Genomic DNA, 22,909 nt, shown 5'->3' on the forward strand with positions numbered 1-22,909 from the left:
TTAGTCGCCGGTGACCCGACCATGAGGCAGGTAGTACTGGGTTACATGGTACCAGTAGCATATGACATGACCTGACACCTAAAATACATACATACATACATACATACATACACGATGGCAGCAAACTCGTTTTCAAGTATTGCCATTACTTAATACATCTCTGGCTCAAATGAGGCAGACATGAGCACCACTAGCAACACGTGACGGACGGTCACTTCTATGAACCTTCCACAGTCCTGCACATCTCCTGATTACTGGGTCCAGGCTGTGGTGCCCTAAACACCTGTCGGTCCAAACCTTAGACGTTCCAGAGCCTTTATTTCCGTTTCAGGCCCAATGAAAATATAGCTTAGAAACCACCTCACAGGGCTAAAGACTTAAAACCTAAATTTAGAACTATCTAACCACCACCCCTAAACCCCACTGCCGAGCCCCCCCCCTCCAATAAGAAATTATTTAAAAATCAGCGTATTAGATTTACACTAAACCCTCCACCCAGTAGTATTACATTAAAACTTTTAAATGTACCGAAAATATAACCTAAGAAAAGCTCCCCCGATTCAGCCAAACCCACCCCGTCACCCATACAGGCATTTCCCCATCCCTATCCTACCCCCTCCGACTACAAGCTAAGCGTTCCATCTAGACGCTAACCCCTACAGATAACAGAACCTAGATTTGAACACAGTTGAACTACTCCAGCATTGGACAATGTCCATCACAAGAGCCTCCGCTGAAAAAATACAGTTTTTCGCCAGCCAAATAAAGAGGAATAAAATTCACCAGACAAAAACATCCACGAAAGACCAACCCAAAATAATATTTGGAGAAATATGGAAATTTAACGGACTGCTATAAACTATACTTTAGGAGCTCTCGGAGATTAATACTACTACATAAGCAGTTATGGCGATTCGATGGACCTGTACCTCGTGTTCATAAACGAAAAAGTATGTATTCAACCTTCTAGGACTGGCCTGTCTATATAAACATAAATTTGATGGCCTTCTAATCGAACTCCAGGAAATTTGAAGTTTTTAAGTGGACACTTGAAATTTACTGTTCCCAATGAAGCAATCCTTTAATTTAACCCACGGGCCCTTGTTCACCGAGCATTTACGCTTTCCCGGCTTATTATACATTCATTTTTTTTAAATACGGATATATGTATGTGTATGCGTATATGTGTGTATATATATATATATATATATATATATATATATATATATTCTCTATTTTACTTTATTTATACGCGTCCACTCACCCCTCACCCCTAAACCCCATTTCCTGCTATTTTAACCCCCCTCCCACCTATCTGTATCCTTTTCTTTTACGCACGCCTAATAATTTAATATTAACAGTACTTACATTATTATTAGTGGTAATGGTTGTGGTGATGTTTGGAGTTGGTGGTAGAAACATTATCATTATTATTACTGCACTGTTTTTTACGCTATTACTATTGTTATTATTATTAATACTGTTTTTGAAATCATTATTATAATTATAACCTTCATTATAATTGATATCATTATTATTTATTATTGCACCATAATTGCTACTAGTATCTCCATCTTCACTGTCATGAACAGTAATTTGGAATTTAATTTTATCACAACTATTGGTAACATTATATTTAATGCTTAAATTTAATGTTTACTTTTAATTTTGCCTTTATTTTTATTTTATTTATTTTATTTTATTTTTCTTAATATTAAATTTTTTTTTCATATTTAACTTTACATCTAATTTATGTCCAACTTTATTATAACTACTATTATTATAATTGTCATTACTGTTATCTTCCGTACTATTATAATTACCCTACTATTATTTGGTATATTTTTACCACTCTCATAAGTAGCTATGGTTCCCTTACTCCCCCATTTTAACATCAATATGTATACTTAACCTTTTACATCAAGTTATACGCACTCATAGTCATTGCCACCCTAATCTCCAACCGACCCCTTATGATCATACGCCATATATCATAACAGTAGAAACTTATAAATATATTGCAGCATATTACCTTTCAGTTTTACATCCTTACATACCCCCCACCAAATTAATAAAAAATTACCCGCTCCATAGAAAATAGACACCCCATAAACCGTTAAAATAAATCACCTTACAGCAGCAATACACCCCCTATTCAGCCATAACACATTTACCCCTTAATCTCAATACTATGTTAAAGACAATTTATATTCTTATATATCATACTATATATAATAAGCTTCTCCTTATTTATTAAGAATTCATTAAAGCGTCCCCTAACACTATAATTCCTCTTAATCTTTTTCATCCCTAACGAACCTTACGCTAGACGCCGCATCCCCACCATGCTACCTAGCACCTTCTCTACTCTTCTGATGAGAAGCGTTAGGCTTCGAAATGCCCTGGCATAAAGAGTCCCTTCTATCACCCAAATTGTGCCTGTATTCCATTATTCAATAAATGATCCATTCTATATCTACCAATATATAGTTTTGTGTCTTCATTTCATTCTCTTGTTGTCCTATTGTATAAGCTCCAATAATTATTGTTGAGCTTGGCATTATCCGGATGAGTCTCCTTTTGTGGAATTGATCTTTCTCTTTTACTTAAAGCTATATATATATATATATATATATATATATATATATATATATATATATATATATATATACTAGCAAAAGTACCCGTCGTTGACTGGGTTCAAAAACAGTCTACAGAAAATGGACTCTGATTTATGAAAGTATGATACGTTATGAAAAGGAAGGGTTGTAAAAAGATAGCTTCGAATTTGGGGGTATCAAAACCAAAGCAAAATATGATGAAAGTAAAAATAAAATAGATAAACCCCATAATTTATCATACCATACATGTTCACATTGAAACACTTATTACAATATTCTGTGGATCTATATTAAAAAACCTTGTTAAACTTTGTGACATATTTCTATTCTATGGAGGTCAGGCGCGAACGAACACCCCATAATTTTATTATACCACATTTCTTCAAACTGAAACATAATTATCAAAGTATACTTACGCTAATAGATATGAAAAGTCTTTATTAAAGTTTGTGCCTATTTCCATTCCATGGAAGCCAGGCGCGCACGCTGACCCCACAATTTTATTATACCATCCCTATTTAAGTTAAAACACACTTATCAAAGTATTCTTATGTACATCTATATCAAAAACACTGGTGAATGTTTTTTTTTAATTTTTATTTCCATACTTTGTGGACCAGGCGCGAACGCAGACCCCACAATTTTAATGAACCACCGTTCTGCCAGATCAAACATACCTATTCCTGTGTCTCGATACATCTTCTATCATTATATGCAATCGGTTTTTTTAAATAGTCAACCATATAGGAGCCTATTCGTGACCAGACACACACACACACACACACACACACACACACACACACACACACACACACACACACATTGACCTTATTATTATAGATATATATACATATATATCTATAAATTATAAAACTCAAATGACCTTTCCGGTTTACGACATCCGGTTGCGCATGCGCGCATGACCTGCGCACTGAAATATTAACGTTATTATTTCGAAATTATTATTTAATATGGGAAGAGTCGGGTTTAAAATAACTTAAACGTAATACAGAAATGAACGATATAAAAAAAAGCACACAGTATTAAAAATTGTTTATTTGGATAATTTAAACGCGAAAAAAAAACAAACAAACAAAATAACAATTGGGACGCTGAAATATTAACGTTATTATTTCGAAATTATCATTTAACATGGGATGAGTGGGGTTTAAAATAACTTAAACGTAATACAGAAATGAACGATTTAAAAAAAAAAAGCAGATATATCAAAATTGGAATTTACTTATAAGTATGGCCACCACTTATAATTCAGGTACTGTAATTTTTTTTTTCAAAAATAATCAATTATAATAAACAGAACGACTCATAGAAATCTATGTATATTTTTTTTTAATTTTAATATACTTCCATAGAAATGTTTCTGTTATGTCAAAAAAAAACTATTTTCTTTACGTCACAAGTGTCACGCTCATACATGAATTCCATAGCTAATATAACATACTGACCCAACGGGTCACGGGTAGTCTAGTATATATATATATATATATATATATATATATATATATATATATATATATATATATATATATACAAGCTTGAGATATTCAAAATAGGAACTTATGAACTCAACGAGGTTGTTAGATAACAAGACACCAACACAATCTACAGTTCGGTTAAAATACGCCCTAATTATAATAACTTCAAATTTAAATCGTCCGTATATCAAGCTGTTGATATAAATTGTGGTAATGTTTAACCGATTTTCCAAAATGGTTGAAATATGATTTCTTCATTTTTTTATAACATTTGTGTTTATTGATTTATTTTGAAAAGTTCAATTTATTTCTTTTTCTTTAGCGTAGGATGGTTCAGGGCCGCCTGATGAAGTCTCACTGACTTAAACAGATGGCTGTTCATAGCGACCAAATGTAACTGTTTACCTTTTAATATATATATATATATATATATATATATATATATATATATATATATATATATATATATATACGTACACACACACACATATATGTGTGTGTGGCTGTGTATGTATATATATATATATACATATATATATATATATATATATATATACACGTACACACACACACACATATATGTGTGTGTGTATATATATATAAAGGGCGAATGAACTCTTTTTCTGGGTCAACGGCCAACTAGCACCGTGTATATTTGTGTGTGTATGTGTATTGGGGTGGAGAGGACTCCCGTAAGCCGTGGTGAAGGCAACCTTTCTAGGAGAAGCAAATCTCTGATTTAAAAAAAAACATAAAGCGGAAGACCATTACCCGCATTGAGCTGGTCTGCAGTTTAATTTGTTGCTGGCTATCTTGCTCTTGCTTGTTGCTGGATCTCAACATTTTGAGCCGAGAGAGAGACTTAGCTGTCGTACAAAGCTAAGATTCTGTAACATCATCCGTGTATAGATACTCCCTCAGGCATTTGGGCTCATGGATTTTAAATATCTGAGGGAGTGGCACTCGTCTGACAAGACGTTGCACTCATATATATATATATATATATATATATATATATATATATATATATATATATATATATATATAATCACTCAAAAGCTGTGTTGTGTTTGAGTATTGAATAGCCCTAAAAATACCACTGTAAGTAAAACCAATCCAATCAACGAGACGATTTTAATAGAAATCATGTTTCGTATTAAATAATCTAAAAACGGACATTGTGTGTTAAACAGAGAGAGAGAGAGAGAGAGAGAGAGAGAGAGAGAGAGAGACAGACAGACAGACAGACAGACAAAGAATGAGAGAGAGAGGGGACTACAAATTGTGAGAAAGAGAGTGGGAGGGATATAAGGTAGGGGAAAGCATGGATGAATGAACCAGGTTTCGATTTCATCACCTGCGCCCTCTATCGAGACGATTGTTGAGTGTCATCTTTCAACTTACCTGCGCACACCGGACCAGTATGAATCCCAATGCGTACTTGCAGTTGTCTTTCTGGCATGTGACGAATGCGAAACGTGAGTATGGAACCGACGATATTCAATGACATATCAGCTATCTGCCCAGCGTGCAAGTCTCCATTACGATGGGGAAGACCACTAGCTACCATATATGCGTCTCCTATAGTTTCTACCTGAAATTAAAAAAGGGATATATCTCTTATATATAAAGTAAAGTGGTATTTTCCCCTACTTGATTGGTTGAATAGTTTAATAAACAAATACTAGGCTTAAAAAATGTTTTGTTGTTCATTTTTGCTCTTAGAGAATTGTTCATGTCATAAAGAAGGCAAATTTATTTTTCACTCGCAATCAATTTAAGTATTTGTATTCAAATCGATATTTAATTTTATTCTCATGTAATTAAAAAAGCTTTATAAACATTTACTTTGTTTTCATAAACATCTACTTTGCCCCTGCCTATTTACACTAGGTTCATATACTTTCGCTCTACCGCTCGTGGCTCCACGGATATGCATCATGGTAATAATCTATCACATTTTAAAAAAATATTTTTACAAGAGTGTCATCACTTATCAAGACATGAAGGTCACTCGAGGATAAGGTGTAGGGTGGTTAGTGCGACAACAGTGTAATGATCAGTACTGGTGGAAATTGGATGGCATTTGATTATTTAAGGGGACGGATCAACAAGAATGTTTATATTGAACTTCAAGACCACCATGTTGTAGTCAGTTGGAAAGCAAAATCGCGGTACAGAGTTCCGCCAGAGGACAGTTCTAGTCAAGAAGCTTTGCTTATTTAATTTTCCTTTAGATATAGGCACAAAACGAAAGTGAGTGAAATTGTTGTCAGTGGTTGTAGCTAGACGACTGTTTAATCTGAACGTTTTGCAGAGCTGACTATGAATAGAATAGTTTAATAAACAAATGCTAAAAAAAAGCAATAGTTTCCTCATTTATTTTTGCTCTGAATTGGTTAGTGTCATGCAAAATACGCTTGCCTTTTTTTCAATCACAATAATTAAATCTAATTTTGTTATGTCGTATTTAGAAAAGAGAAATTAGGAGGAATTTTCACTCTCACATAAACATGCACTTACCCGCTACCCAATTACACAGGATTTATATATTTTCTATGATAACTAGGTTTACTTCACCGCTTGCCAACTCTACATTTCTATAAATGCATTTCCCTTTTTCTTCTTAACAAAATCAGCTAAAATTAAAAAACATTATATTCTAATTAGTAATATTGGGTTCAAGGCTGGGAGGAAGAATATAAAACAGGGCATGTTTTCTCCCAGGAAACAGTGAGCTCTACCTATACTGGTTATACTATAAGGAAATATTTATCACAAAATTAGTTTATTAACTTGAACATTTAAGTTATGTACAAATCTATTTAAATATAATTAAGTCAATTCTGAAGAATATTCTCATTAATTAAAATGTAATTATGTTAAATAAAATTAAAACAGACGTTTGTTTACTTACTAAATAATTTATACTTGAATTCGGTAAAATTTCTATTTAAATTATGCTAATCAATCACATTTTCTAATAGAAGTCAATACTGAAAATCTATCTATCTATCTTCTATACTCCTATAAATCCGGTTTTCTTTTGTGTGTATTGATATATTAAAAACCATCTTTTCTATTTATTTAAAAAGACAATACAATTTTCTTATATCTTGGTTGTGGAATTGGATTCACTAGCAAACGATCTAACTAATTTGCATATTCTTTTAAACATTTATTTTAATTAATTCCCTATTAGTTGCTTTGGTTTTTTAATGGGATAATCATCTTTAGTTAACTATTACCTGTAATTATATTCATGCAGATATTCTACATGATTTATACTTGCATAATATTTGCGAAAAAAGTTTATAGTAAACACAAAATTGTTTCCATATATATTTATGTATACGCATATATTTTTGTTAAACAAATCTATCTATCTATCTATAAAAGTGAACGTGTCTGTGTATCTGTCTGTGTGTCTGTCTGTGTACATTTACCTACGCAATAACTCTGTCAATTTTTAGTCTACAGACTCGAAATTTTATATACAAGGTACTGAGATTTGGGAAAATCTATGTGATCGGTTTTCGGCCAGAAATTTGGCTGTTAAGGGGTCAAAGTTCAACGATATGACCTTTGAGAACTCTACCAAACTCCCCCGACAATTTGGGGTCTAAACACTTGAAATTTTAGATATAGGTTTCTTGGACATGGACCTAACTTAATAACTTGATTTGAGCCCAAAACAATAAATGTTAACGGATTCATAATAGGGGTCAAATAAATTGACCTTTTTTTTTTTGCTCAGCATACACGTCCAAACGCCCAGGCAACGCCGGGCACCTATGCTAGTCTATATATATATAAAAGTGAAAGTGTATGTGTGTCTTTGTACATTTCCCTACGCAATAACTCTGTCAATTTTAAGCCTACAGATTCGAAATTTGATATACTGGGTACTGAAATTTGGGAAAATCGATGTGATCGGTTTTCGAACAGAAATTTTGCTGTTAAGGGGTCAAAGTTCAACATTTTACCTCTGAGAACTCTACCAAACTCCTCCTACAATTTTGGGTCTAAACGCGTGAAATTTTAGATATAGGTTCCTTGGACATGGATCTAACTTAATAACTTGATTTGAGCCCAAAACAATAAATGTTAAGGGGTCAAATTAAAAAAAAATTGACCTCTGCGGTCTCTTCCAAATTACTCAGACAATTTCTGGTCTAAATATTTGAAATTTTACATAAAGGGTATTCAGAAATAGGGAAAGCTTTTTCATCGGTTTGGGTCGAAAATTTTTAGTTACCAATATATAAATGTATGTATGTATGTCTGTTTGCATGTCTGCCTAAAACTTTCAATAGAGGCGACGGATTTTATCAAGATAAGTATCGTTTTAAAGGTCGACCTTTCATACGACAAATATCGAAAAATTGGCTAAAAACATTACTATTTTCCCCTTCAACTAGGCACTTTTCTACGGGGGCGGTCACTTTTTTCGCCGATATTTTTTAAAGTTATCCTCTCCTTTAGATTGTCTAGCCTTAATTTTAAAAAATGTCACTTCCGGTTTGGCGGTGGTTGTAACAGCATAGACGTTAGGTTTTTACCTCGTTCTTTTCCTCCTTCGCGGTACGGGTTCGAGCCTGCCTTCCTACTTCCACATTTTTTTTTTGTTCAACAGACACATCCAAACACCTGGGCAACAACGGGCCGAAATGCTAGTATATATATAAAAGTGAACGTGTCTGTGTGTATCTCTGTGTGTGTGTGTGTGTGTGTCCCTGTGTGTGTGTGTACATTTCCATACGCAATAACTGTCAGTCTTAAGTCTACAGACTCGAAATTTGATATACAGGGTACTGAGATTTTGGAAAATCTTTGTAATCCGTTTTCGGCCAGAAATTCGGCTGTTAAGGGGTCAAAGTTCAACGATTTGACCTTTGATAACTCTTCCAAATTCCTCTGATAATTTTGGGTCTAAACACTTGAAATTTTAGATATAGGTTCATTGGACATGGATCTAACTTAATAATTTGATTTGAGCTAAAACAATAAATGTTAAGGGGTCATAGTAGGGGTCAAATTTAAAAAAATTGACCGCCTTTTTAATTTATTATTATTATTTTCATTATAATAATAATAATAATAATAATAATAATAATAATAATAATAATAATATACATAGTCATCCACGGACAAACGTTTTGTCGTCTACAACTCAGTATGACCAAATGTAAAAAGAGTATCGGCGCCGAGTTGCAAAACAATTATATGGTGTTCGAAATATGTGAGGTCAGTGTATATACGCTGGTGCTACCAAACGAAGTTGTCTGTAGATACCCACGTCCTGACCTAGAATGCATTAAATAGTGATGCAATTGTTTTCATTTTAATTTCCTTTGCTAGAACTCAATCATGTTCTGCAAACTAAAACGAAACAACAATCTTCCTCTACATAACAATCAAACCAAACATTATGAATAAATATTTGAAGATATAAAGAACGTGAAGCTTTTTTTCTCCAAAATTACTGGATTCGGAATTAAATAACATGAAAAGGGTTGATATGCCGTAAAACAAAACAATCAATGTATATAAAATAAATAAATTTGAAAAAGTATTACGCATCAATAAATTTTATTTAAACTAAAAATGATTTGACACCCGGTCACTTCTGACCTGTCCTGTATATTGTATACAACCTATTTGAAAGTTGTCGTCTCCTCTCCCTCTCCCTCTCCCTTTCTCTCTCTCTTTCTCTTTCTCTCTCTCTCTCTATCTATGTATTTATCTATCTATCTATTTCTATCTTTTTCTTACCTTATAAACATCGTGTTGGCCTATAATATCGTCAAACAGAGTGTAAAGCTCGTTGAGTAGGTCTACAACTTGCATAGGTGTGCTGAGAGCGGACAGTGTGGTGAAGCCCACAATGTCAGAGAAGAAAATCGTCACTGATTCGAACACTTCTGGATAAACCGTTTCACCGACTTTAAGGCGCTCAGCCACGGATCTGGAAACAAATATAAGACATAAGACTTACAACAACGAATTCGCATTTTAACTAAAGTCAAACACATACCTGAAGAAGATAAATTTACCCGAAATATTATACAACACCGAACTTCCATCTAACCATGCTGATGAAAGTTAGAACACGATTTAATATAATAAAATCGTATTCCTGTCTGTTTGTTTGCGATTTGATTTATATATACTAAAGGTATAATGTTTCACAAATTAATCTCCATTTTGAAGACGGATGTTTACACACTTGCATTCCAAAATGATTTCTTTATATACAATTTATTCAAAGAAAATCTCATTTGCATATTACATTAAATAAAATCTATTTTAATAATTGGCTTGATGTCATTAGCTCCATATTACTAATTGTTTGTTGTAATAGAATTGTTTTAATTGTTGTATTTCAAAATATTATTTAAAGTTGATTTATTTTATTTATCACGGGAAAGGGGGGGGGCTTCGCCCGGGCATAAAATGCGCTTGAATATGATATTTAAATTTGTTCAGATTTCTTATATATTATTATAGCGACGTGATTTCAAAAGTAAAAAAAAATGTATTTAGATGCCATCAGCTAGAATCGAAACCGAAACTGTAGCATTCAAAGCTGGTGATGTTACCAAATTGAAAATTAAAAATAAACTTAGATGAATGCACATAGTTTGAAAATATAGAGACCGATAGACAGACATATTGCTGCTTATATATTAGATTTTTAATTTAGTTTATATTTAATTTCATTTATTTACAATTATTATTATTATCCGACACCAGTTGCATTTAAGAACGGAAGTAAGTTTTTTATTTAAGCTATGAGAAGTATTCCCCTTTAAGCTATGAGAGTTATTTCCCGTTTGATTTTCAAAGACGAAAATGGATGTGTTTCATGCTTCCATGAATCAAAAATGTGGTACACTTTCACGAAAATCATAAGAAGTTAGGATATTTAGTGTATCTTAAATAGTATGTAAGTAAACTCTCTGCCTGCCAGTATGTTTCAACCGGTTTACGCTGGGTATATACAGTTAATGCAAGAATGGAATATGAAAAATAATAGATATATACTGTATTGATAATGAAATGTCTACATAGCTTATTCGGTCGTTATATGTCTTAAATAACTTTAGTTTGTGTCTATCTCTTATACCTCTGCATTGTATTGCATTATATTGCATTGTATTGCATTATATTGTATTGTATTGCATTATATTGTATTGTATTATATTGCATTGTATTGCATTATATTGCATTATATTGCATTATATTATATTGCATTGTATTGCATTATATTGCATTGTATTGCATTATATTGTATTGTATTGCATTATATTGTATTGTATTGCATTATATTGTATTGCATTATATTGCATTGTATTGTATTATATTGTATTGTATTATATTGCATTGTATTGCATTATATTGTATTATATTGCATTGTATTGCATTATATTGTATTGCATTATATTGCATTGTATTGTATTATATTGTATTGCATTATATTGTATTGCATTAGATTGCATTGTATTGTATTATATTGCATTGCATTATATTGTACTATATTGCATTGTATTGCATTATATTGTATTTTATTATATTGCATTGTATTGCATTATATTGCATTATATTATATTGCATTGTATTGTATTATATTGCATTGTATTGCATTATATTGTATTGTATTGCATTATATTGCATTGTATTGTATTATATTGTATTGTATTATATTGCATTGTATTGTATTATATTGTATTGTATTATATTGCATTGTATTGTATTATATTGTATTGCATTATATTGCATTGTATTGTATTGTATTATATTGTAATGTATTGCATTATATTGTATTGTATTATATTGTATTGCATTATATTGTATTGTATTGTATTATATTGTATTATATTGCATTGTATTGCGTTATATTGTATTGTATTGCATTGTATTGCATTATATTGCATTGTATTGCATTGTATTGTATTGCATTATATTGCATTATATTGTATTGCATTATATTGTATTGCATTATATTGCTTTGTATTGCATTATATTGCATTGTATTGCATTATATTGCATTGTATTGCATTATATGCATTTCATTTATAAAGAAAACTTTGTTCACTATACTATCGTGTTAAATCCTGTTCTTTTACAGCTCACAATGCGAGAAACCTCCCTTAGCAAATTAAAAGTCGAAACAAAAAAGATTTTTTATAGTTGGACGTGCACAGTCTGATGTCAGTGTAAGAACTGTACACATAATTACTCGCGATGAACTGAAGATGCGGAATATTTGTGCGAATGTACCATTCCACAGTCTATTTGACCAAGATGAGCATCAAGACAGTTTCTCACACTCCCTATAGTCCAGACCTCGCTCCCTGTGACTTTTGGTTATTCGCTAAGCTCAACGATCACCTTAAAGGCTGTAATTATGAGACAATTGAGAAGATGAAAGCGGCTGTGACACACAAGAGGATTTTCATATGGAACAGTACAAGTGCATTGCAGCCGGGTGAGGTAACTTTAAAGGAGACTAGAGTTTCGTGTATGTACTATCAATAAAAGGACCCATACGAAAAATGTATGGAAACTTATTGAAGGCAACTCGCATTGTGATGGGATGCCGACATTCTCTTGGTACAATCAGATTTACATAAGCAATCAGCTTTCCAGATACCAGTAAACGGAGCATAAGGCGGAACGTCTGCTTATATTGATCTCAAATATATCTCTTTTATTCTCTCTCGATCGATAACCGTAATTCTGAAAATTGTTTCTTTTTTTCTTTTTTTCTTTTCACAAACTTATTAATCCAAAGACTCAAACAATAAACCATTATCATATATTTCTAGCCACAGCAACACTTCGCAGTTTGAGATTTTGAATATATTTAGTTTGTAAACACCGTGCTGATTGGTGCTAGCAGTCAGCTTCTCTTCTGGCATGCCCAATCAGACGCCATCTCTCTGACGAACTGAGCACGTGACAGAAAATGGTTAAACGTACGGCAACTTTCTCTTCTACTTCTTTTCTGGCTTTCGGTGCTAACAAACACTTCTCTATTGGGATGCAACGGAACCCGCCCGGGCCTTTGGTCAACTAATACGAGAAGACAAAGAAGCATCATGGCTATCGGCTACATGAGCTCTTTTCTCCTCCCGCAGGACTGCATACACATCGACTCATGTTTCCACTATTGACCTTCTTGTTTTTTTCTACATTATCTTTTTCTTCGACCTAACTAACAAAGACAATTAATAAAGTTGCTTTAAAATATTCGTTGTCACTTGTTTTGCATGTTTCTATTTTCCATCTAAACTTTAAAATGTTAAAACAACAAAAGCGACCTCTATCTACACATCGATCCTAACGTACATCTTATTACCACTTAGATTATAATTCCCAATCACTATCCTATCTAACCGATCACCTTGGAGTATCTCGTTACCGTATTCATATTTCAAATACGTGTTGAGAAGTCCCCTGTGTATTATTACGCATGTCCGCACGCGACACTTCAGCGTTTTGTTTTCCATGACAAGAGTGACAACATGACGACATTTTATACAGAAGACATATATTCAGATAAAAACAAAAGATAAGTTAAAACAGATTAGTGGCTTACACAGTAATTCGTATATGTGATTATATGAGTGCTATATATATATATATTAGTGGCCGTATATCTATAGCGATTAACTCGGCTAGCATAAAGTTTTTACGTAGGCACACTGAATATAGTGGTCAAATCTAATAAACAAAGTCATTCCCAGAAACAGGTGATATATAAATTACAAAAGTGTATGGAAGATGGTACGCGACGTATCACCGATAATGCTATAAGGAAACTTTGAATATCGCTAAGAGTGAAACAACCGATCTAAAATCTCTCTGCTAGTGTCGTCTACATAAATGTCGACGAATGATCTTAGAATACGATTGAAGATTAAGAAGAGAATTGGGTTCAGGATGAATTCTTGAGGCATGCCAGCGATGATACTGTGCTTCGGACCATTGCTTTAATAAATATATCAAAGAGAAAGGACTTTGTGGCTAAGAGAACATTTCCAGATACCTCGTAGCTGGCAATCTTGTTAAGTAAACCTTTATAATAAATCCTATTAAATGCCTTTGATACTCGTATGTCAAAAGATATTGCTCTAGAAACGAAGATAGATACATTGATCCAGTGTGATATTATAGCTAGTTGTAGATCTCGCAAGACGGAGCTCATATTGCTTGTCACTGGGTAGGTTGTTTTTCGTGAGATAGGTTACAACTTTTCTATTTATTATGGATTCGAGCAACTTATGACACAGGAGATTCATTGATCTGTAGTGAGATGCAGAATATTTTTAAATACTGTGTAGGCTGACGAAATTTTCCGATGTTTTGAGAAGCTGTTCCCCATGAGGCAGAGTTTAAACTGCTTTGGCAGATAGTTCTAATCGCGGCTTTTTTTAGCAGTAATATTGGAATGTTGTTAAGGCCAGTTATAGAATTAAACATAGAGAGATGAACAGACATCACCAAGCAAAACTATTGAAATGTAATACGTACCTTGGCAAAAGCTGATAGAGTAATCGGTCTGTTTTCTTTTTTTCTTCCAACAATGCCTGCGTACGCTGTTCCACAAGATCCTCAAGGTTGATGGCATATCTCTCCATCCTTTTCAGGATAATATCCATAATGTTTCCAACTCTGAAACGATTCAGTCATTTGCGATGTATAAGTTCGTACGCCCAACCTGAAGTTGAATGACGTGACATCGACTCACAATATCAATGAAAAGTCTCCTATTTAGTTATCCCCGCCGGATGGATATTAGACACAGTCGGTTTTTAATGTAGAAAATCTCACAACACGCCCACTCCAAACATTCGTCCGCTTTGTTACAGACGATTAATATTGGACCAATGATTCTCCTTGAGAGGTTTAAGCGTTATGTTACATAATGAGTGATATTAATTTACAATCATCCCGCCATAAAAAAGCGACAATTGTACTATCCGGTCGTTTTACAAATAGAGTTAATTCCCTTTGTCTAAAACAGATTATCTCCCTTCATCTATTGTAACAATGAACTTCTCTAACCTCCTATAATCTAAAATCGTTTCATCTGATTGAACAAGAAAATTCCGTTTGACCAAACAACAGAAAATTTACTTTGACAGGACGAAGGCCTTAGTTTGTCCTCTTTTAAATGTAGCCCCTCTTCAGTAAAGATGTTATATGAACTGCTCCGTTTTTATGAGCCTTTACTTAATTGGGCACATTCAGGGGAGGGCGTCTTGTTGAGACGTTAAAGTGACTAATTTTCTTAATAAATTCGTCTTTTAACTAAGTCGCGAAAACACTTAGCTTTGTAAAGACATTTCTCGTATCATAACTTCACAAATATATTATTCTTTATCAGTGTCTTGCATTCCTTCTACTCCAAGATTGTTTTCAGAATTTTTTCACAACGCCCGGAACACAAAACAAAATCATTATTTTGCTATTGCGCCTTTCTTGAGAACCTTCCAGATTCCAGAAATTTCGGACTAAACTTTTTATTTAATCAATTTCAAAATTCACAGAGAACGATTAGCGGCTATGACAAAAATATCTGAAGTAGGTTTAAGTTTTAAATGAAGTTTAGTCCTCGTAGCTTCTTTAGTAGTACACCTAGAGATTTGTGACCACTTCCATTGTCTTCCCCATAAACTTTTATATGTATGGTTTAAATTTCATCAAAATATGATATATTTGATGTTTAAGGAAAGTCCTATCTTTATGCCCCCCCCTTTTATAGGTGAACTTATAGATTCACGACAAATTCCAATGTCTTTACCGGTAATTTTTACATACGGGTACGCATTTAGATTTTATGAAGATGCTATAGCTTTTTCTTTATAGAAAACACATACACAAATATTGCTATTTTTATAGGTCTAGACAGATTTGTTGAAATAAATTAAAAAGTAAAACGTACTTTTTATTTATAAATGTCAAGCGGACAAACAAACGGGGTTTCTTTAAGAGTCGCACTTCTTTGTTTATAATGTTATTCGGCGGAAGTGACGTCAGACAAATTTTAAGGCACGGATAACCAACACTGTATATAATGTAACATTTTTTAAAGCAAATTTTTAAAAAAAGAAGTCTTTATTTTAACTTTTATAACAAAAATATAACCTTTATAATAAAAATATGTTTATGAATATGTTTAATCAAAAAACAGAGCGGTTGATATCAAACATAAAAATAGAACTGCTATTAAAAAAAACATTGATGAACTGTTAATTTTTCAACGAGATTTTGTTTTAACATATTTATGGATCGTTTTTTGTTTAATTTTTTTGTTTGATTTTTCTATTAAATTAAAAAAAACAGTTAATAAACATACTATTGGAAAAAACAGTTCATTAATATATTAAAAAAACAGTTAATAAATATTTTATAACAGTTCTAGTTTTATGTTTGATGTGGAAAAAATTACCAACACCTGATGATTGATTAAAAAAAAAAACAGTGCATAAACATATTTGAATTATAATTTTGTGATAAAAGTTCAAATAAAGACTGTTTGAATAAAACTTCTATTTTTATATTTGCTTTAAAAAAAACTACATTATATAGTGTTGGTCATCCGTACCTTAAAATTTGTCTGACATAACTTCCGCCGAATGGCTTTATAAACAAAGAAGTACGACTCTTAACAAATGCCAACAAATGTTCTTAACCAACGCAAACAATCTATTATCCTAAGGTCCTAAGATCCATCTGTCACTAAGGTTCACATAAACTAAACTAATATAATCTAACCATTTCGTTGGAATATATATCTAGATATCATCGTATTTAGGGTAAACCCCACACAGCGTTTATTTGGAAATGATAAACTTAACTCCAAATATCTCAAGTCATGCCAGGGATTACAACCACCATGGCATATATGGGGAAGGAAAAGGTCAGGAAGAATAAAAACAAAACACAACTGTCCAATTTCTTGAAGCTGGATATCTTACTATTCCAAAATTTGAAAGAAAAAAAAATTCAATTTTTATTAAATAGCAATATTTATTAAAAACAATTTAACACTCAACTGATCTTTCTAACCGTTAAATTTTAAATTAGTATCGAATGTTTCAAACAGTGAATTCCAAGGGTTTGTTATCTGGATTGGAAATTAATTCTACAGTTTCATTTGTCAGCATGAAACCTCGTTTTCAAGAAGCTATTAATAGTTTCAAGAGTAGTTTCTTCTCCTAGCTAAATGTCGTGCCATTGCAGGTCTGCCGCTCACGGTATGCATCCATGCATCTTCAGAAAAAATGTTGCGTTGTGCATGTCTGCACACTTCAAGAATATTGCATACAGTGTGAGGCTTCTATTTACCACGTTCTTCATTTTTCATACGGTTCGCTGAGTTTCGAATTTCCTTTCCATTCTAAGAAAAATTTGGTTATTTATAAAATAAATAAGCGCTCTTTTCATGGCGAGGCAATTGTAAATAAAGAACGATAAAGGTTAACAGATGAGATGATAAAGGTTAACAGATGAGATGAAAAAGGTTAACATATGAAATGATAAAGATTAACAAATGAGATGATAAAGGTTGACAGATGAGATGATAAAGGTTAACAGATGAGATAAGAAAGGTTAACAGATGAGATGACAAAGGTGAACAGATGAGATGGCAAAGGTTAACAGATGAAATGATAAAGATTAACAAATGAGATGATAAAGGTTAACAGATGAGATAAGAAAGGTTAACAGATGAGATGACAAAGGTTAACAGATGAGATGGCAAAGGTTAACAGATGAAATGATAAAGGTTAACAGATGAGATGATAAAGGTTAACAGATGAGACGACAAAGGTTAACAGATGAGATGATAAAGGTTAACAAATGAGACGACAAAGGTTAACAGATGAGACGACAAAGGTTAACAGATGAGATGATAAAGGCTAACAGATGAGATGATAAAGGTTAACAGATGAGATGACAAAGATTAACAGATGAGATGATAAAGGTTAACAGATGAGATGATAAAGATTAACAGATGAGATGATAAAGATTACAAGATGAGATGATACAGGTTAACAGATGAGATGATAAAAGATGAGATATCTGATAACAAATGATAACATAAGAGACGATAAAAGATAACAGATTAGATGACAAATAAGATGGTTGTTTTTGTTTTACGGCATATAAACCCTTTCCATGTTATTTAATGGCGGATCCGGTGATTTTGAAGAAAAATTTGTAATAGAATATATTTGTTTTGTTCAAGTCGGTTTCTATTTAACCCATAGTTGGGACCCTAACAGGTACTACGACTCCACGCCAGAGTGGACCTTGGAGCAATGGCAATTAAAGGGTGGCTCCACACTCCCCAAGGCCCGCAAGGTGGGGCCTCTCACCATCGGATATAGTTTAAGGTCATATCCAGGACCGACAAATATGATGATAAAGGAAACATGATTAGATGATAAAATACAACAGATGTTATGACAAATAACGAATGGGATGATAAACAAAAACAGAGAGACTGACAAACGATAACAAATGAGATGATAAAGGATAGCGGATTATATAATAAAAGATAACAAATAGGATAACAAATGATAACAGACGAGATGGTAAAAGATAACAGATTAGATAACAAATAATATTATAAAAGATAACAGATTGGATGAAAAAATATAACAAATGTGATAACAAAAGATAGCAGATGAGATGATGAAGTATAAGAAATGAGATAACAAAGGATAACAAACGAGAAAATAAAAAATGATAACAAATGTGGATTCGAGACTTACGTGTCTTTATTATGATTTCTCAGATACGCTTTAATTCCGTTGAAGTCCGGTCTTTGATTTGGGTTTTCCGCCCAACACATTTCCATTAAATTCGTTATAGAAGGATCGACGTCCGTGTCTCGAAATCGCAAAGGTCGGAATGGAACCGACTCACCATTACGAACTCTGCCGACAATGTCTTAGGGAGAAAGAATACGGACACAACTGGTAATAATAACCGTTAAGATAATTGGGATTAAATTAGACCAAAAATTATAAAATTGTTAATGATCGTGTGTAACTTCTGTTCTTTTTACTGCAACTGAAAAAATTCAGATCGAAAATAAACGAACACAAAATTTCAGTATTTGTTATATATGATGTCTTTAAAGATACCACGTTAGAAGGAATCGACACACAAGAATTTACTCATTTTCAAAATAAGTTGGTCTTTTATTAGTAACACCTTGCGTACAATTGTTACAGCCCTCAGTGTTGGCATAAGTATATAATAGTTAATCAATTACAATGTTGCACAAACTAGGCTTCGTCAGCGCGTGGAACAATCAACTTATCAAGAGTTTTCACAGCCCATGTGACAGGACCTTTCCTATCAACACAGCGGATATTCATTTTTCATCACACACACACACACACATATATATTGAAAGATAGATAGATAGATAGATAGATAGGTAGGTAGATAGATATATATGTGTATGTGCGTGTGTGTTGCCTTCATAAACCAATGTAACTAAGGCTTTTTTTTGGCAGGTCACCTACGCAACTTCCTGACTGTTTGTAGCCACGCTTCGTTCAGTTATGTATAATTCATGCAGCAAAGTGTCGCATTTTTTGCTGCTGGTGTATTTGACCATTACCAAATGTCTGCCCTGGTAAATATTACACCATGTCATCATATTGTACCTATTTACAATGCCTCTCCACGGGACAGTTAGACATCAGGGTCGTTAGACGATGTAAAGTGAAAAGATGAACTATAATAATTCTTAACTAAAGAAAATAGAAATATACAAGAAGTGTTTTTCATAAATAAATATATCTGTTACAAAACTAATAAAACATAATAAAATAATCTTTTAGATCTATGTGTAGTATCTGTTCAGATACTATACTTAAGTTAATTTATCCTTAGTAAATGTAGGAGAGGCCCTTTTGTACTAAGACAATTTTTATTTTTGCCTACTGACAGAGTGCCTCTATTTGGGGAGCTGAGTTTCCTCCAAATTAAAAACGACCTTGTGTCACATATTGCTCTCAAGGGGGAGCAATTAAATACCATTAAAACAGTCCTTTTTCACGAACAATTTATAAAATATTTTTACTTCAATAAAACTTTAACTTATTTTTTAATAAAAATAAAAAATAATTTTTAATTATATATTACATCATTCTGAATATCTTTTATTAATATTTAACAGTGTTTTTCCGTATTTAATGATTTGAAAGAATTTTTGAAAAATAATTTTTGTGAAGATTAGCAACTTAATCTCTGTTTCCGATTGTTTATTTTTTCGTTCATAATTTCTTTCACCATTTCGATTTTTTCTGCATTGCTATCATCCTTCATAGATACACACTTGTATTTAATTAAATACAACGTGTCTTAATTTTGTTTTTATGTTAAAATAACCCTTTCTCAACGAGTAACAAAAATTTTTTTTTAAATTTACTTAAATAAATTTTTATGCTTCTACACAATACGACTGAAAACAAAAGGTTGATTCGTATTGTGTAAGAATATTTATAACTTTACTTTATTTACTTGACACAACTTTGAAATCTATAACAGCATATTGTTAAATGTATCGAGAAGTGACGCTGGTCTATTGGTTAACGACACAAACTGACGACCTGGATAGGGTTCATAGAAGAGTGTCCAATCTAATAGGTTCCGCTTTGTCAACCAAGCTCCAACTCCTGTTCCATCGCCATAATGTTACATCCTTGTGTCTGTTTTACAAGTATTTAAATCTGCCCTGATTTACAAGTATTTTAATGGAATGTGCTCTGATGAACTCATTGCACTTGTGCCCCCACTCAACGTACATAACCCCGACAAACCCGCTTACCCACAAAATCACTCCCTTTCATTGTTGAGGTTCCTAAATGCCAGAAAGTTTCTACTCTAGTAGATTTTTCCTCAAGCAGTTAGACTTTGGAATTCCTTTCCTGCTGCCTGCTTCCAGAACTGTGCTGATATGCAGAAGTTTAAATGTAACGTAAACCAACACTTGTTCATCTTCTCCAATTATGGTCTCAAATAGTATCCCCTTACGTCCAAGTGGTAAAATGCTTTGCTTGGAGTGAAGCTGAGTAAAAAACTAACATGATGTCATTACTTTACTTTCCTGCCCTGTTGTACGTATTCTGTTTAACCTGTCGTCCAGTACTGTGACCGTACATGTCACCCATCTATGATTTAAACTATTGGAACGATTGTGTTTCAAAGTTTCGTGTCATCACGATATATACTTAGTTCGACTCTTGTCAAAATACACACTAGCTTACTAACTAACTAACTATTGACATAGGGCCCCTCCATTATGTAACACGATAAACTGACATCTGAAGAAGGGCGGGAAGTACAATGATTGGAACATTGTGAATATAACAAAAACTTAGACGAGGAGAATGATCTGCAATGCTGAAATAATTTAATGTTTATTGTAGAAAGGGTGTCATGCAGGTGAATTGAAATAAACATGTCTGCTTTTTTTCACAAACCTTTTGAGATCATCCTTTCTGCTGGAAATGGTCCGTGGCGGAACGCTATTTCATGAAGAATTATTCCGAAGCTGTAAACATCACCTTCTTGTGTTCCACGGGAAGGTGGTTCATGTACGCGCAATATTTCAGGTGCTGTCCAAAGTAAGGCTGAAATAAAAAATAAATGAAAAAAAAAAGACAAATAATAATAATAATAATAATAATAATAATAATAATAATAATAATAATAATAATACACTGGCCAGATCTCCGCTGGATAAGTGCGAAGAAAACTGGGGCATTGGGGAAGCTTATTGCCCCTCAAATTCCAGTGAGGAGCAATGGCAATTGCCGACGAGGAATCAATGGAAAGCGGCTGTTGCGATAACGCAAATTTATTTGCAAATACTATCGAAAGAGGTGAAGAGTACTGGAAATCTGGGGGGGGGGGGCTTGTTGTCACTCAACTTCCAGGAAACACCACGGGCTGTTTTCAAGGAGAGATCTTTGATGACCTGTGTGAAAGCTCCTTGTAAGCCAATAATAATAATAATAATAATAATAATAATAATAATAATAATAATTATTATTATTATTATTATTATTATTATTATTATTATTATTATTATTATTGCACAACTAAAGAGACAAATTCATCATTCCCTTCATAACCGCGGACTACTCTCAGAGGAACAGAAAGGATGTCAAAACCGAAAAAGAGGAACACGTGACCTATTATACATAGACCAAAGGATTCTGAAGGAGGTTAAAAGCCATGGCATGGACAGACTATAAGAAAGCATATGATAGAATACCGCAGGCAAGGATAATAGAATTCCTGGGAATGTACAAAAAAAAAAACAAAAAAAAACAGGTAAGATAATCAATTTGATAGAAAATGCAATGAAAACATGGAAGCTTAAACGGACAGATGATGGATAATACATATGGTCCCCCCTCGCCAAACTTTCACAAGAAACACTCGTCTAGCTGTAAACACTATCAATAATTCCACCCACTCTTTATCTGTACCTAAACCTAAACGTAGATTCCATGAACAAAGCTTCTTTCTTAGAACTGCACGCCTGTGGAATTGTCTTCCGTTTTCCTGCTTTCCGGCTGACTACAATATGGTTGTCTTCAAGTCTAACGTAAATAAGTTCTTGATGAGCCGTTCCATATAAGTTATCAAATTTACCAAATTTTCATTACTAATGATTACTATATTGTCCAATTTCTACTGTACACTCTTTAACCCTTATCCTTGAGTGGCCTCTTGGCCTTGATAATGTGG

The 22,909-nt window shown here is 33.1% G+C and overlaps 1 protein-coding gene across 1 annotated transcript in view; it reads right to left on the minus strand.

Annotated features, from left to right (window-relative positions):
• The window catches only part of LOC145298400 (atrial natriuretic peptide receptor 1-like), a 186,640-nt gene that overhangs the window by 22,239 nt on the left and 141,492 nt on the right, over positions 1-22,909 (minus strand). Inside the window, exons 16-20 of the mRNA XM_080144315.1 lie at positions 21,634-21,783; positions 18,907-19,084; positions 14,657-14,797; positions 9,893-10,085; positions 5,522-5,711 (exon numbers count right to left, since the gene is read on the minus strand). Of these exons, the coding sequence (XP_080000441.1) occupies positions 5,522-5,711; positions 9,893-10,085; positions 14,657-14,797; positions 18,907-19,084; positions 21,634-21,783 (852 nt within the window). The remainder of the gene's footprint in view (positions 1-5,521; positions 5,712-9,892; positions 10,086-14,656; positions 14,798-18,906; positions 19,085-21,633; positions 21,784-22,909) is intronic.

This window comes from Euprymna scolopes, chromosome 2 (assembly GCF_053919585.1).
Source record: "Euprymna scolopes isolate OS-2025 chromosome 2, ASM5391958v1, whole genome shotgun sequence".
NCBI classification, from domain to species: domain Eukaryota; kingdom Metazoa; phylum Mollusca; class Cephalopoda; order Sepiida; family Sepiolidae; genus Euprymna; species Euprymna scolopes.